Here is an 18,246-nt window from a genome sequence, read left to right on the forward strand (position 1 = left end):
AAGGATCACACTGGAAAGTAAGGATCAGATTAGAGAGGGCTTTCAATGCATTTCTCATTAGTTTTAATTTTACTTTCAGCATAGAGCTATGGATGGCTCTGGAAATGAGAAAACTGACATGTGAAAAGCAGCGATTTAGAAAGTTGAATTTGGCAAGTTGGTAAGATGGATTGGAGCAGGGAGAGATAATTGCATACAACTCCCTTCTCACAGGTGATTTTTTTTCCCCTTATTCCTCTTAAATCAGATAACTACTTTGTTTCCCTTTAATCTTATAAATGATATCCATTTATGCTACCTGAATTGTCATTTTTGTATTGCTTTAAAAGTAATTCTAAAGTAATTTTTATTTTTTTGTACATTGTTTTAAAAGTAATTCTAGTGTTATCTTCTTGAATGTTTTCTTTCCCCAAATAGATTGTGCCTTTTGTGAATTGTGACCACTCTGTAATATATATCAGAATAGATGACACAATGAAATATTTTATTCATTCTCCACCTATCTTGTAAGAGAACTTTTTAGAACACCGATATAAAACTCATTTGAAATACTTTTGGAGAATCTTTTTGTTTATTTTTCTGTATGGGGTTAAAAGATGAACATTTTATACATGCATTTTAACAGCTATTAATTAGGATCAGTTACTGCAAAACTTTTAGGGTATTATTTTCTTATGGTTGTTTTTTAATGAAGATAAATGTGTAGACGAGCAACTATAATAAATTCCCTCCCATGTCTTTGCTCCCCTTCCCTTACTTCCTACCCCCAGGGTTTCAAGTCCTATTTTTAAGCCTGGTTTCATTGAGTTGTTTTCCTTAATATCTGTCACATATATTTGACTGACACATTTGTTGAATGTACCTGGGGGCCTGCATGCAGAGCCTGCTAAACTTTAAGGGCTTGTTTTTTATTTCAGAGAAGTTGAGTCAAATTAATACTGGTCCTTAGAGAAGCAGAAAACTTCCGGGTGTTGACACACTGGCGAGGAGGCTCATGCAATGTCTCCCTGTAGCCTGGAGGCCGGGTGGATTTGATTGACCAGTCCTCACAAAATTGAAAGGCCTTCTTTCGAATGGCAGCCTGCCACCCTAAGTATTTGTCAGTGTGGGCACTGAAGCAGAATAGCATTTGGAAAGCAAATAAAATGTAATTGTAAATAAGAGCAAAGTTGAAGGAGAATGACTATATTAGAGGGAGAGAAGAAGGAGGAATGGCTCCGTGTGCTTATGTGGGGACATAGCACTTCATTCATTTACAAAAGGACTCTTAATCCTTGAAAATATGAGTAGGATATCCTCCATACTGAACCAGCTTTGCATTAATCCTGTAAGACCGTTGTGTCTCACATATGCTTACCTGATTTGGGAAGTAATTTTTTCAGTTATGTAATTGTAGAAGAATGGGATGGGTTGTGTGTTCTGTTTATCTTTTGAGGAAAGTTATGAAATTGGTATCAATAAATCAGTGATAGGATAAGAAATTGTTTTAATGTATTTAATGAAATGGAGAGAATAGATATGTTGTCATTGATGTCGTTTAGCTAAATGTCCCATATATTCTTTTTTTTTTTTTAATTGTGGGCTAAATTTATTGGGCCCTTTCAATTTCTTTTTTAAGATTTTATTTATTTATTATTTTTTTTTAAATTTTTTTTTTTTTTATTATTTATTTATGATAGTCACACACAGAGAGAGAGAGAGAGGCAGAGACACAGGCAGAGGGAGAAGCAGGCTCCATGCACCGGGAGCCCGATGTGGGATTCGATCCCGGGTCTCCAGGATCGCGCCCTGGGCCAAAGGCACGCGCTGAACCGCTGCGCCACCCAGGGATCCCAAGATTTTATTTATTTATTCATAGAGACACAGAGAGAGAGGGAGAGAGGCAGAGACACAGGCAGAGGGAGAAGCAGACTCCATGCAGAGAGCCTGACATGGGACTCGATCCAGGGTCTCCAGGATCACCCCCCGGGCTGCAGGCAGCGCTAAACTGCTGCACCACCAGGGCTGCCCTGTCCCATATATTCTTAATGGCCTACTGAATTTCCACAGTGGTACTTACTTGTACAGCTCTTACTCAGTGTTCACTATCACATTCCTGTTTTCTGAGGTTGGTCACTTGATTGTAAATAACAATAGCAAAAACTAAGACCTTTTAACTTTATATTTTGTTTCACAATCCACAAAGGCCAGAAGTTAGCAAATGCTTTGTTCTGTAGAGACCATCCGTTCCTTTTCTAGGTTGGGTTATCTCTTTTTTAATTTACTAACTTGAGTAACAAACATAGGTAATGAGAAGAACTATACCTACTGTAGTTAGGACTGTAGTCTCTATTGATGTAGTGACATTTAAAAATGAATTATAAGAATTCTGGGCATATAGTGTGATGTCTAAGACTGTCATCAGCAAATATTGGCTAATTACATAAATGTCTCCAGAGTCTTAACAACAGAATACCTGTTCCCTATCTAATCTTGTGGAATAAAATCTGCTTTTTCTAACAAACTTTACTGTGTGAATATTTTATTGGATATTTTAAAGAGATGTTTTTTGTTTTGTTTGTTTTTTTGTTTTTTTTTAAGAGATGTTTTTAAATGTGATCTTTCTTTCTAAAACATTTCTGGTATAACTGGAAGCCACTATTTTTCAGAAAATAAAATAATCACCCTACTTGTTAACTAGAAATTATAACTTTGATGTGATGTTTAAAATCGTTTCATTTATTTTTATGAAGATTATTATCTAACCCTAAATTATAAATTTTTATAACAGTGTTTCTTGATATTTTATAATACTTGAATCATTGCCTAATAATCCATGCTTCCACGTTTAAAACACACTGTAACTTCAATATAATAGTGCTTTCCATGGGCTGAATTCTGTATTAAGATTTTATTCTCAGATTTTCAGTATGGGGTTTTTCTAGTCACAAAGTTGCAAAAGGTTCCCAGAGTAAAAACATTTTACTCCTGAGGCAGAGACCAGTGACATGAACCCTGAGAAGATCATCATGCATGGACCTCAGTGTTGCATAATTTCATTTACAAAAATTCTAAATAATGACTGTTGGCATACCTTCGAAAGTAAAACAAAATTTGACTTGAAATAACAGTAAAGGGCATTCACCCCTCTTTTTTTTTTTAAAAAAAGGGCCACATACTATGTAAATTTGTAAAGTTGTTTAAATTTCTACCTTTCATACTGTAAATCTTTTGTGAGTTATCTGCAGCAATTGAATTGAGCTTACAGTTTATACATATATGATTTCTGAGAAATACGTAGTATGATTATTTCTGACTAGATTGAAAGCTTACATTTGTATTGTGGGATAAATTAGTTAGAAATTCTGTTTTATTGTATTCAGTTGCATTGTTTTCATCAGGCAATTTATCACATGGGTGTATGTGAAATTTCTTCATTTATTAAATTTCAGATTATGTATTTCAAGCCAGAGCAAGACTTAAACATTTTTCCATAAGTATAGCTTCAGGTAAACAAGCAATTTTAGCCCTGAAAATAGCTTCTGCTTCTGTCAACACGTTGTTTATTCTTTCTCTGAGATAAAAAGTTCAGTTTTCTGATATTTGTACCAAGATAAAGTCAGTAAACAAGATTAATATAGTGTGGAAAAGGTTGTCAGCAGCCCTGGCAAAGGAAATAAGTTGCCTGTACATAGAACATACTGTAAACTGAATAAAAGTGTCAGGTCCACCATGAGATAATGTGATCATGAACCTCTAACAAAGCATGACATAGGCACAGTCGGCTTTTCTCATAGCCACAGTGTAGAAAATGGATTACTGTATTCCTGGGATACCCACCGGAATAGCATGAAAACCTCATTTTGAGATGAATGCAGGATGTAGTCCTGGAGTTGGGCCACATGTTTACCTGTGGTGCCCAAACCATAGGGTTATTAATGTCATCATCTGTGCACATTTGCAATATTTGCATTTCTTGGAATTTCAGAGTGTGTGCTGGCATCTTTGTTACCCAAGTGATAAAAGAATAAATAATTTTTTGCAGATGTTAGGTGTTTTTACATAGGCATTTTTCTGCCTCCTCGTGCCTTTTTATTGATTGTATACTTTAAGTGGCACTTTATAATTGTGGAGGGGTTTTATTATTATTATTATTATTATTATTATGTAACTTATGACCCTTTGTTGTAAGATATACCTTGTTGACTGGGATTGTAGATTCATTCTTGCGTGGTGCTGCTTATGTTCCCTTTTGAGAACTCTCCATAAAATCAAAGTTTTGAGTGCTTTTTTAATGAGAGTAGCCCACATTATGAAAAACATGTTGAGGCTTTAGTTCCTTATTGATTTTAATTTTATTTAGAAACAGAGGAATAAAATATTCTTCTTTTAGTTCTTACATGTTGTTCTATATAAATACACAGATTATTCCTGACTTCATGGGGAAACTATGAAAAGGACTCGTGACTACTTCCTTGACTTGAGTTTTTGTATGCATTTAAGAAGTGCACATTATAAAACATGTTTGTATGTAGGAATTAACTTTGGTTAATTGGTTTTTGGAAATATTGCTTGCTCAACACTAATTGAGCCTCTTTTTTTCACATATGATTAAATATATGCACAATTGAGCCGACAAGAGTCGGTGATCTAGTTCTTAAGAAACTTTTTTTATTATTACTATTATTATGAAGGTACTTTTAAAATAATCTTAAAATTCTAGCAGAGGAACCACACTAAAGCTAAACAAGAGGCCGTTCTTACATGCAATGCTGTTTAGCTTTTGAGAATTAATATTTTATTCTCTATTTTAGATGGGAAGCCCTTGAATGGAAATGTGTTTACAATCATTTTTGTTTTTGTTTTTAGAAACTCATCTGTGACATTTTTGTTTCAACTCTCATTTCAGGTGAGCACCCCTGGCCCTGTCAGTAACAAGAGGATGGTTCACTTTTCCCCAGATTCTCATCACCATGAGTGAGTATGCACTGATTTGTATAATCTTGTTGGGATGGCCTACATCCTTCTTGTGGAAAATTGACAGCAATTGCTAGTAAAGTAGTTTCATTTTGTACTTCTCTTGAGAAAAAGTAAATACCTTATCCCATTGACTGTTGTGCAGGACCCATTTCAACCTGTGGCACGAATGTCAATAAAGATTTTTTAATACGGTCATTCTTTTGTTTGTGACAGAATTTGAATTTCTACATTTTCATTATATTAAGTAGCATCAGGCTCTCCTCCTCCTCATCCTTCCTCTCTTCCTTCCTCCTCACTCTTTCTAAAGCACTAAAATGCAGAAGAAGTGACTATTTAACTCAATACTTCTCTTCTCTCTGCTTCTGCCCAGCGTGAGCTGTGAAGGGACCAGGATGTATTTTCATTTATCAATGTAAAGGAGAGTCTAATTTACTAGGAGTAATTCCAAAATTAAGCGACTGAGCTTAATTTTGGTGAATTATTGGGTGAATTCTAGGTGCTAATTCTATTTGTCTTTATTGGAAGAATTTGAAAAGTTATATATTTTGAGTCAATACCATGTCTCCTGTGAAATTGGTTGAACTTGAAAAAAGGCTGTAAAAATGTGGAAAGACATGAATTAATGATTGAATGAATTTTCCTCTAGCGAGCAATCCTATTAGGATCCATTAGATCCTGGATTGTAAATCCATTCCTTAACCAATGTAAAACAAATTATTTTTCATCTATAGCTTATTTTATATAGATTATTAACAGAATTTATATAATATAAAATATTATTCATAGATTATTTTCCACAGTATTTATTTTATAGATTATAATGTCATAATATTCCCTTTTAATAGTCTATTTCATTCCTTTTTATTATCCTATAAGACTTTTTCTCTATTGTTTCTCAGACAAAAAGCAAAAAAGAGTGAAGCTTTTATTACTCAGACTGACAACCAAAAGACTTGTATATTTTCTTCTTAATGTTTTGTTTTGACACGAATCAAGAATTCTAGCAAGTAGACGTAGAGACGTTTTTAAACCAAAAATCTCATTTGATAATGATTGTAAACACTCTGAGGGCAGACAGATCTGTAGTCCTCCTATGCTAAGAGTGCCCCCTCGACAGCGAGTAGTTATTGAGTGAATGAAAACATGAAACTGTGAATTTAAAATGGAACAAATTGGATAATGTCAACTGAATATTACTTCTCAAATTAGCAAGTATGACCACCATTGTATTCTCCTGACATCCCTTCCATACATCTCCCCAGTGGTTGTTAGTCAATTAAATAAGATGTTCTAGGGTGGGAACTCAGATGTCACTATTTTTAGAGTTTCCTAGGTTACCCCAATGTGTTTGATTACCATTCTATCCACACTAGGCAATAAAATAGAGTCACTTTACTACCTTACACCCTACATGCCGCTGGTTCAGTCCAGTCTCTTCCTCATCTTTTCTACTTCCTGCTCTATTATTTGAAATAAGCTCTGTTATCTGTTACATTACTATAGGATCCTAGTGAATCTTTCTGTCTCTGTTTTCTCACTATTTGAGTACATACTACTTACTTCTACTACTTATGTTCAGTTCCAATTCTTTTATTTCCCTATGTATAAGCCCCAGTGCTGCCTCTTAACAGTGGAGAAACCTCGTTAGCATATTATTAAACACTCTCCACAATCTGGCTCCCGTTACGTTTCCACCTTATCATTCTCTCTCCCTTATAGATAATGGTCCAGCTCTCTGGTCTGCCTCTTTTCCCTGAATATGATCTCTACTTCACTGTCCTCATTGGCTTGGGATTTTGTTCTTGCAAATATTTGGAATAATATCTATTCAGGTCCTTTGCTCATCTTTTGACTGGATTATTAGATCTTTGCTATTGAGTTGTACAAGTATCCTGTATCTTCTGGATATTAGCCTCTTATCAGATATGTGGTTTGCAAATATTTTCTTACATTCCATAGGTTGCTTTTTTTTTTTTAAGATTTTATTTATTTATGCATAAGAGACAAAGAGAGAGAGAGAGAGAGAGAGAGAGAGAGAGGCGCAGAGACACAAGCAGAGGGAGAAGCAGGCTCCATGCAGGGAGCCCGACATAGGACTGGATCCTGGGTCCCCAGGATCAGGCCCTTGGCTGAAGGCCACGCTAAACCGCTGAGCCACCTGGGCTGCCCCCTGGGTGCTGCTTTTTTATCTTGTCAATGGTTTCTTTTGCTGTGCAGAAACATTTTAGTTAAATGTAGTCCCACCTGTTTATTTTTGCTTTTGTTGCCTGTGCTTTGGTGTCAAATCCAAAAAAACATCATTGCCAGGATCAATGTCAAGGAGCTTACTTCCTATGTTTTCTTCTAGGAGTCTTAGGTTTCAAATCTTGTGTTCAACTCTAATCCATTTTAGGTTGATATTTGTGTATTGTATATGATAGGGCTCCAGTTTAATTCTTTTGCAAGTTGGCTGTTTAGTTTTCCCAAACCACTTATTGAACAAACTGTCCTTCCCCAGTGTATATGCTTGACACCTTTGTCAAAATAATTGACTATATATGCATGGGTTTATTTCTGGGCTCTCTGTTCTGTTCCATTGATTTTTGTGTCTGTTTTTAGCCAGTTACATACTGTTTCGATGACTATGGCTTTGTAATGTTCTTTGAAACCCAAAAGTGTAATGCCTCCAGATTTATTCCCTATCAAGACTACTTTGGTTATTTGGGGTCTTTTGTGGCTCATACAAATTTTAGCATTATTCTGTTTATGTGAAAACTGCTATTGGAATTTTTGTGATTGCGTTGAGTCTGTGGATCAATTTGGGTAGTATGGGCATGGTAGCAATATTAATTTTTCCAGTCCATGAACATATAAAATATTTCCATTTATTTGTGTCTTCTTCCATTTCCTTCTTTAATATTTTATAGTTTTCAGTGTAGACGTCTTATTTTACCACCTTCATTAAATTTATTTCTAAATATTTTGTTCTTTTTGATGCTATTACATATGAAATTATTCTTATAATTTTTCTTTTAGTAGTTTGTTGTAGAAAAAAATGATGTATGAATCTTGATTTTGTATTCTGCAACTTTGCTGATTTTGTTTATTAGTTCTAACATTTTTTTGGTAGAGTTTTTAGGGTTTTCTATTTATATATCAAACAGATATGATTTTACTTTTTCCTTTCTGATTTGTCATATATATTGCCTTTGCTATGCTAAGGTACATTCCTTCTATAACCAATTTGTTGAGAGATTTTATGAAAGGATATTGAATTTTGTCAGATGCTTTTTTCTGCATCCATTGAGATAATCATATGGTATTTATCCTTTTTGTTAATATAATATATCACACTTATTGATTTGTAGATGTTAAAAACCATCCTTGCACCCCTGGAATAAATTCCACTTAATCATTATGTATGATCCTTTTAATGATTTTGGTTTGCTGATATTTTTTGTTGAAGATTTTTGCATCTATATTCATCAGGGATATTGGCCTATAATTTTTTTTGTAGAGTCTTTACTTGGCTTTTATATAATATAATGCTGATCTCACAATGCTACTGTGTGGAAGTATTCCCTCCTTTTTTGTTTTTTGGAAGATTTGAGAAGCATATTGTATTAATCCTTTTTTATTTTCAACTTAAAAAATTGTATCTGCTTAGAGGCATTAGAATGTCAACAAAACAAGGTGCAGGTTTTTTTTTTCTTTTTGCAACTACAGAATTGTATTGAGTTAAAAGAACAATTATTTTCTATTAGCTGCTTCAGAGACAAGAGAAGTTGTGAACAGTACCATTCCTGTTGTACCTAACAGTTCCTAAGTACCGTATAACTATGTACCTATGGTTCCTGACAGTACCATATAACTAATTCATGGAGTGCACCATGAGAACCTGCTCTAGGGAAACCTGGGTAGCTCAGAGGTTGAACATCTGCCTTTGGCTCAGGTCCTGATCCCAGGGTCCTGGGACTGAGTTCTGCACCAGGCTTCCTATGCCTCTCCCTCTGCCTATGCCTCTGTGTCTCTCATGAATAAATAAATAAAATGAAAAAAAAAAAAAAAAAAGAACCTGCTCTAAATTTCCGTGCCAATTTACAACCCCCATACTGTACTAGGCAAGGTTAGTGGCTACTGAAAATACCACCAGGACAAGGCTATCTAAAGACACATTTGTTAGTGTGTTAACTATACAACAACAACAACAAAAAGACACTGTACAACTTAAAACCATGACTTACTTACACAGGCTTACATTTTTTATCTTTAAAAGAAATGAGTTGTGTATATGGGGTTTAAATGCTTTATAAACAAGAAAAAAAGAAAAAAACCTGTGCTAGAACCAACTTATTCATCATTATCATCTTCCTCTTCATCCTCTTCATCTTCCTCCTCTTCATCTTTTTCTTCTTTATTTTTCAGCCTTGATGACTCCCTTTTTTAGTTCATCAGGCTCTCCTGTAGCTTGGTATGCAGCAGTCTCCTTTTTATACCTTTCTTCAGCTTAGCAGCTTTCTTCATAAAGCTGCTTGTCATCTGCGGCAGAGTGATTGCACATCTTTCCCCATTTCTTCACAACATCACCAATGGATAGGCTGGGATGCTGATTTGGGTGTGATACTCAGAGCAAAATAAGAAAAAAGCCAGAAGACTCCTCTTGGGGGCATTTGTGATCCTTGAATTTCTCTTGGTTTCCCCTGTAGGAGAGATACCAGTTTTCATTTTTCTTTCCTCATGGGCCTTATCCACCTTTACCATGTCTTCAGTTTTTTTTCTTTTCTTTCTTCTTTCTCTTTTTTTTAAAGATTTTATTTATTGTAGAGAGAGAGAGAGAAAGAGAGTGCATGTACAAGTAGGAGGAGGTATGCGGGGGGGAAGAATCTCAAGCAGACTCTACACTGAGTGCAGAGCCTGATTTGGGGCTCAATCTCTTGACATTGAGATCATGACCTGAGCTGAAACCAAGAGTAGGACACTTAACTGAGTCACCAGGGTGCCCCAATTTTTTTTTCTTTTCCTCTCTGAGCACTTCTTAGAACTCTGAGAAGTTAACTGAAGCATCTGGATGCTTCTTCTTGTGCTTCTCCTGGAAAGTTTGCAGCAGGAATGGATATGATGAAATCTTGCCCCTTAGCTTCATGCGGTCTTCTTCCCCCATGTTTACTTATTCTTCTTCAGTGAGGCACAGAGTCACCCACTGCCTGTCTGGCTCTCTCTCAATCACCCCGAGCTGTCTTTGTGGAGCTCGGTGTACTACAATGACTGCCTATGAATTCTTCTTTAAATGTTTGGTAGAATTCAGAGATCCCTGGGTGGCTCAGTGATTTAGCGCTGCCTTCAGCTCAGGGCATGATCCTGGAGTCCCGGGATCAAGTGCCGCATCAGGCTCCCTACATGGAGCCTGCTTCCCCCTCTGCCTGTGTCTCTGCCTCTCTCCCTCTCTGTCTCTCATGAATAAATAAATAAAATGTTTTAAAAAAATGTTTGGTAGAATTCACCAGTAAGGTCATATGGTTCTGGACTTTTCTTTGTTGGGAGATTTTTGATTACTGCTTCGATCTCCTTAACAGAAATTGGTCTGTTCAGATTTTCTACTTATTATTAGAAATTGGTAAACTGTATTTCTAGGAATTTATCCATCTCTCTATCATCTAATATAATGACCTGTAATTTTTCACAGTCATTTCTTATGATCCTTAGTATTTCTGTATTATCAGTTGTAATGACTTCTCATTTCTAATTTTATTTGAGGTTTCTCTTTTTTTTTTTTTATCTACCTAAAGCTTTGTCTATTCTATCTTTACAAAATCTAGCTTTAGTTTCATTTATCAGTTATATTGTCTTTTCTCTCTGTTTCATTCATTTCCACTCTAATCTTTGGTATTTCCTTCTTTTTGCCAGCTTTGGGCTTAGTTTCTTTTCTTATTTAGAGTTCCTTGGGGGTGTAAGGTTGTTTATTTGGGGTCTTTTTTCCCCCAATATAGGCTTTTATCACTGTAAACTTTCCTCTTAGAACTGCTTTTGCTCTGATAGATGCTGGTGTGCCCATTAAGAACCGCTTCTTTGCTCTCGATTGTCCTATGGGTCTCATGGATACAGATCCCATTGGCCCTCAGAGCTAGATGTTTTGGGGCCCTATTCCATGGTGGGAGTCTTAAAAGTTGGGACACTAGATGTGCGTTCTAAACCCTTTGCTCCTCAGGGAGAGGTTGGGAATTTGGAGTTTCCTCCTGAGTGTATGGCTTAGTGCCAGGGATGGGATTTAGGGTAAGAGCATGTCTCAGCCTTCGTACCCACCTCAGTGTGGGTTTTTTCTCATCTGCCTGACATGTAGGAGTCACTCAACTAGTTTCTGGATTTCTCTCAGAGAAAATTGTTCCATGTGTAGTTGTGCAGTTGGTGTGTCCGTGGAAAGAGGAAGTTCAGTAGCCTCCTCTGTCACCATCTTCCTCCCTAGCAGCCCCTTTCTGATTAGTGAACATCAGCAGGAGTTTAAAGTCACAGACTAATGTCACAAGTGGCCAGGTTCTTTACTTAGGCATTAGGGTTCCTTCAAAAATGTAGTAGGTTTCTGTTGTGTTTACCGTTGCAATTCCTTGCCTGGAAATGCTACAGGCCTTGATGTTTCTCCTACATCCTGACTTAGCTTTTAGCTTAAAGACTTCTCCTTGAGACCATGTGAAAAAAATGACCTCCAGAGGGTAGGTACAGGTCTTTAAGAAACCTCTAGTCAGAGTTCACTGCGACAGAGAAATCCTACAGAGAGGCACTCTGAGGAAGACCTAGACCAGAGCCCTGGTCATGGTAATCATATCCCTGTTCAGTCTAGCTTCCATGCCACTACCTGCTTCTATATAAGGGTTCCAAACCTGATTTTCCCACCTGCAGTGGAAAAAGTTAAACTTGAATTGTAATCTATAGACCGAAAGTGCCTCTTTTAGCCAATCTGTGTTTTCATCCTTTTCCCTAGGCCTGCCTCCTTACCTAGGTAGAGTAAAGGAAGAAGGTGCCTTGGTGGCCTCATTCTACAAGTTTCTTTTTGGAAGATACCATAGGAACAGCATTATGGGTATTTTGTTTTACACAAATAAACAAGTGCATGCTTTGCACTACACACACATAACACACACATGTAGCCCCAGTTGGGTTACCTGTTAGTTCTCTTCTAGGGACTAGCCTCTTTCTCTAGTCAGTTTAAAAACACACAGTTTAAAAACACATTTTGCTTCAGTTTGGCTCTTCCGTTTTCCTGGGGAGGAAACCCAATATCTGAAATTTTCCTAACATGGAAAATTTGGAAAACATGAAAAATTTCCTTTAACAGAAGAAGGTATATAGTCGGTATTCAAGGTAAGTCTAGACATGGTTTTAGATACATACTTTCCCAAATTTCTTGCCCAGGTAATTAATACATACTTTCATTCAACCTGCTTCCTGTTATAAAGTCAGATAGGTAAAACCGACTCTTACTGCCACATTCAGTGTCTCATAATAGAAAAAACAAGGCATTCATAGCCTCAGGATATGCAAATAGTTTCCAAGGGAACCCTGGTCACCAAGAGTTTTAAGGGAGTCAGTTTCCAGATTCTGTTGCATATATGTTTTCCAAAATCAATAGCCCTGGTTATTTTGCCGATTCATATTTTTCACAATTGCCTTTCTTCCACTTTGGTAAAAAAAAAAAAAGGACAATCTCTCCTCCCCGCTCCCCCTCCCCACTGCCCCTAGTCCTGCTCTTATTTTGGCACATTGCTTCACAATATAAAATCATTTTAGGTTCCAAATAGAGGGACATTCCAGATATTATGTTGATATTGATGTTAACAGATTGAATCTTATGACCAAATCACAAAGCCCTTTGCAAATTATGTAGTTTCTAGTTCTTTGTTTTCAGCAGCTGGTAGATTGGTAAAAATACTCCATAATCTAAAAATCATTGTGTGATTTTTGGCATAAATCTCTGAAGGAGTTTGATAATCTAATGACTACTCTAACCAAATTTCTTTTTGTTTCCACACACCAATTTATGTGAACAAGGTTTCCAAGCACTGAAAAAAATAAAATCTAAAAAGTATGAATAGAATTGGTGCTAAAGGGTAATATGCATCAATGGCTACAACAATTAGTTTTAGGGAAAGGTTGTTTATGGTGCCATTCCTAATAAAATGTTATTATTTTATGTTTAGAACTATCAAAATATGTTTATGCTAGTTTCATTAATTAAATACTAATGATAATTTTTCAGACCTTAAAAACTGTTATCAAGTAACAGTAGTTATCAATGTTGACTGACCAGTAAATTCATCAGAATACTTTATTAATTCTAGTCTTTTGATCATAGAAGCTTAAGAAAATTAAACAGATAGATAGATAAGACACATGTTGTGCAGAGGAATATGGCAAGGTTACTAATAAAAGGCTTTCAAACATAAAAAAATATTACATTAGGTTAAACTTCTATGAAACAGTAATATTGGAAATTCAAAGAGTTCAAAGAGAAAAATAAGCCAGGTAAATATTCAGCTGTTAAAGAAATGCTTTCTTCATTGTGTTTGTTTTGGTTTGTTTTTAAATGCATTGATGGTAGATATCAAGTCAGTGATGATAATTTGGATTCCAATGTGTATATTTAAGAGAGTGGTATAATGATTTTATTCTAAAATAGTAATACATACAACTTATAGAAAACTAATATTTTGTAAATATTTAAATTATTATGGTGAAAAGTTTTAGATTTCTCCCTAAAATATGTGAGAAGAATATATTCATAACTGCATCAGATAATTATCATTTCTGCAAAAATAATTGAAGACCAGTGCTGTATAGACTGCTTTCAGGAAGAAGTAATGGAATATTCTACAAATAAATGGTATAATGTTCTACAAATTGCAGTTTGGTTTACTGACATTACCAGAAGTGTGAAACTATAGGCAGTTCCAGGGCCATCGAGAGGGCAGTACAGTGTCTGCCACAACAGCCTTTAAGGAATCCTTAGTGTTTTCCACAGAAGTGCCACCAGCCATTCCCTGTATGTTCTGTATTCTCCCTTTGGGTTTTTATTTCTACTTGATTATATTATTTATCACATTGTTCTCTAGAATATTGGTACTATATACACGCTTCATTCACCTTAATATGGATCATGAGTTTGCCAAGGTTGGAGACTTTGTCTTGTTCTTTAAGTTTCTTACAATACACAGCACAATACCTTATGCATCAAATCCTAGGCTCTGGGGTCAAGGTTATCCAGTTCCACTACTGGCTTGTGATAGAAAGACACATCCCCTTCCTGACACTTGCATAAAAACACAGGGAGATCACAGACTAACCATGCTTTTGTGTAATCTCAACTGCAGTTTACCTCAAAACTGTATTGACAAACTTGAAAGAATGGCTAGAAATGGTCATTAAATTACAACATTAAGCAACTCCTAATTGGGAGTAAGCAACAAGTACTACTTTCATTCAGTTAAACTGATTCTTCTAAGTCAGTATGTGTTTTGCTTTAGAATTAGAAGGTCACCTCAAAAACAGTCTGATACCACAGTACTTAATTTTACCACAGAGAATTTCAGGCCTCAGAGCAGATTCTAATGAGAGAGGGGAAAAGTATTTTACAGGTTCCAACACAATAATGTTTAGGAATTTCAGTTTTGAAACCATGATTGTTTTAATAAAATAATACTTAACATTGTACCGGTCATATATTTATCTTTTGTATGATTGTATATGATCATATATATGTTGCATATATAGTCCAGTTGTTAATATATGCTAGGTCTCTTTTAATAGAAAATATTTAGCCCAGGTAAGTGAAATATTCATTAAAATGATTATAGAAGGTACACAAAAAGTGACAAGAACCTCAATTCAACTAAAGCAGAGAAATCTGTATCTAATTTCTGAGAAGAAATAACAATGTTAAGTTTTGAAATTCACATTTAATTACTCTGTTGACTTTCTGAAAATTAAATATTAAAATGCAGAAAATAAAATTAACATATAACTACGTATTCTTTAAAAATATGGAAGGCTTCATCTTTGCAGTTATTTTCTATTCACTCTACCTCCCTTTCTGTACTAACCCTAAATGGTTCCAGGATTTTTTCCTTTCTCCTAATCCCTTATGAGATGAACTCTCTAAATTGAGTCAATATGATATATTAACTGACTTTTTAAAATGATATTTATATTTACTTTTATTTCATTTTAAAGTATAGGACATTTACCTGAACCATTATATGTAAATCAAAACTAATTTTAAATGCAAGTGAGTAACTACCTATAATCCTATGATGAATTCCTTTTTAAAGCAAATATTTACACTTTATTTTATCTTTTGTATAAATATCGAGTTTGCTGAAAGCAAGATTTGCCTAGATTAAAGGTTCGTTCATTGGGAATACTTTCATACTTTGAAATTTAGCATCTATTGCTTTATAGTAAAAGTGGCTTTAACTTCCGATTGAGATAAATAAAATATACTAGATCAATTCCTCCTCTGATTTACTGTGATTCCCTTGGGAAGTCATTTTAGCTTAATGTGTCTTAATTTTTAGCTATGGAATGAGGATAAGAATAGTTCTTCTTTATGTTAAGACATTTTTACAAGTTACTTATACAAAATACAGAAAAATTATTAAACTAGGTATAAAACATTTTAGGATGATGATGGTCCTGATGATAATGCTTTATTTGGACAACATGTATTTTTCAGAGTAATTTCATATGCACCACTCTCTTCAGTGTTTTTGCTGCCTCTCTGAAACAGTTATAACATCCCTTTTTAGAGACATTTGACTTTTGGAAAGTCACAAACCCAAATTAACTCAACCAAAAGTTAATTAAAAACAACAACAACAACAACAACAACCATGTACTCAGCACCTATTGTGTATGATAAATGTTAAAACTGTTGGGGGACCCTGTAAATATTATGCATGAACACTGGTGTATCCACTGACATTTAGGAATAAATAGGTAGTTTTTACAAAAATTCACAGAATAAAAGTTCACATGTTACTCTATTCCACCGTGTACTATAGGAGAAGAAAATTACTTATTTCAAACACCTATTCTTTGCCAGGTTCTTACTTTTGTTTAAGCTTCCCAATACTGTAAGAGAAGAGAGGTAGGATTAATTATATTGTATAGATGAAGAAGAAGCCAAATGTAATGGGAAAACTCAGATTTGTCCCTCCTCCTTTTTCCTCTCCTGTGTGTCTTTAACACTCGTACAGAACACTTTATTTCTGACACTGGCTTTTCCTCATGACAAGAGAGGACACCAGCTGGCTGTCCTGCTTCCACTCAGTTTTGACACTAGTACCCAGACATAGCATCAGATTGCACAAGTTAAGAGTTGAGTCCTGCAAGACTGTCCTGCCCCCTAGCCCTCCACATGTCCAGATGCCCTGGGAAGCCCAGGCGTTACTTGTGCTTCTGACCCACTAGATACAAACTGGAGGTTCCAACAGCTGCTTCCAACTCACAACACCAATTGCAAGTCCACGTGGTTACTTGTATTTCTGACTGACTTGCTATAAATCAGTGGTCCCCACAACACCCTCCTTGGGTGTATTTAATTTGCTTACAGAATTCAGAGAAATGTTTTACTTACCAGGTTACCAGTTTATTATAAAAGAATATACCTCAGGAACAGCCAGGTGGAAGAGATGCATAAGACCAGGTATGGGAGAAGGGGTTGTGGGCTTTCAAGTCCTCTCCAGGTACGCCACTGTCCCCACATCTTCATCTGTTCCCCTATCTGGAAACTTTTTGAACTTTGCCGTTTGGGATTTTTATGGAGGCTGTATGACAAAGGCCTGATTGATTAAATCATTGGCGCTGGGGATTGATTCAGCCTCCAGCCCTCTACCCTCCATAGCTGTCAAAGATTAGGACTGAAAAATCCAACCCCCTAATCACAAAGTTGGTGCCCCTGGCAACTAGCTCACATCCTTAAGTAGTGTCCAAAAGCCACTTCATTAACATAACAAACAATAACATAACATAACAATTTGTGACTCTCAACAGTTAGGAAATTCCAAGGGTCTTGGGAGCCGAGAACCAGGAACCATGGAAGAGGATGAGATACATTTTGATCATCTGAATAACCAAATACATATTTTTCCTATAAATCGCAGTATTGCACCAGCATTCAGAAAATAAAAGTAATTCGTCTCAGTTCACCTAACTAGTAAGTGCCAGAGCCTGCATTCAAACTTAGATCTTTCTGATTCTAAAACCCATGATTTAGAATCCACACCAGGCTTTACTTCCAGGGTTTACATTTGCAGTTTAGTACATGAAGTGAAAGCTCTCTTGAGCATAATTTGAGCATGGTTTTAGAATTGACTTTTTGTTTTGTAGAAGAAGTATCTTTACATCCTGGTCATCTGGTCCACAGAACATGAGAACCCAAAAGAATCTTAAAGACCACCTAAGCCAGTGCTGTTATTCTTCTCATTTCATAGGATAATATGGTGCCTCCAGTTGTTAAACCTCTGCCATATATCTCAAGTCATCCATTTATCCATCCATTCAGAAAATATCTGTGAGGTCCTACTGTGTGCTAGGTGCTAGATCTACTATAATGAACAAGACAGATAGCATCACTGTTCTCATGGCACAGCCTACTGGGGAAAATGACATTCATCAGTAAGCACGCACATAAATGTGTACTTACATACACACAAATGCATTATTATACAGTGAGCTAAAAGTACTCTAAAAGAGAACTTTTTTTTAATAAAGATTTATTTATTTATTTATTTATTTGACAGAAAGAGAGAGCATGAGTGGAAGGGGCAGAGGGAAAGGGAGAGAATCTCAAGCAGAGAAGGAAGGAGTATTCAGTGAGATAGGAGCAAAGTAGGCAAGGACTGCCTGGTGGGCCATTTAGGGATTTTTTTTTTTCTCCTAAAAGCTGTGGAAAGCCACTTCAGACTTCAGTTTGTTTTTGTTTATTTTTTGTTTGCTTGAGGCAAGGGTGTGAATAATGAAATACTCAAAAATTTAACTTTGAAGCATCACTCTAGCTCTGCAGTATGATAAATGGATTAAAGCTAGTAGGTACAGGAAAGGTTGTAACTTGCTGATGATTTGAATATGAAAGAAAAAGGTGTCCAAGGGATCCCTAGGTGGTGCAGCGGTTTGGCGCCTGCCTTTGGCCCGGGGCGCGATCCTGGAGACCCGGGATCCAGTCCCACGTCGGGCTCCCGGTGCATGGAGCCTGCTTCTCCCTCTGCCTGTGTCTCTGCCTCTCTCTCTCTCTCTCTCTCTCTCTCTCTCTCTCTCTCTGAC

The 18,246-nt window shown here is 36.0% G+C and overlaps 1 protein-coding gene and 1 pseudogene across 1 annotated transcript in view; one reads left to right on the forward strand and one right to left on the reverse strand.

Moving 5' to 3' along the window:
- GPATCH2 (G-patch domain containing 2) overlaps positions 1-18,246 on the forward strand; it is a 168,294-nt gene that overhangs the window by 98,537 nt on the left and 51,511 nt on the right. The window contains exon 6 of the mRNA XM_041774135.1: positions 4,889-4,956. Within this exon, the coding sequence (XP_041630069.1) occupies positions 4,889-4,956 (68 nt within the window). The remainder of the gene's footprint in view (positions 1-4,888; positions 4,957-18,246) is intronic.
- Positions 9,131-10,099, reverse strand: LOC121501759 (annotated as a pseudogene).

The sequence above is a fragment of the Vulpes lagopus genome, chromosome 11, assembly GCF_018345385.1.
Source record: "Vulpes lagopus strain Blue_001 chromosome 11, ASM1834538v1, whole genome shotgun sequence".
Classification (NCBI taxonomy): Eukaryota; Metazoa; Chordata; class Mammalia; order Carnivora; family Canidae; genus Vulpes; species Vulpes lagopus.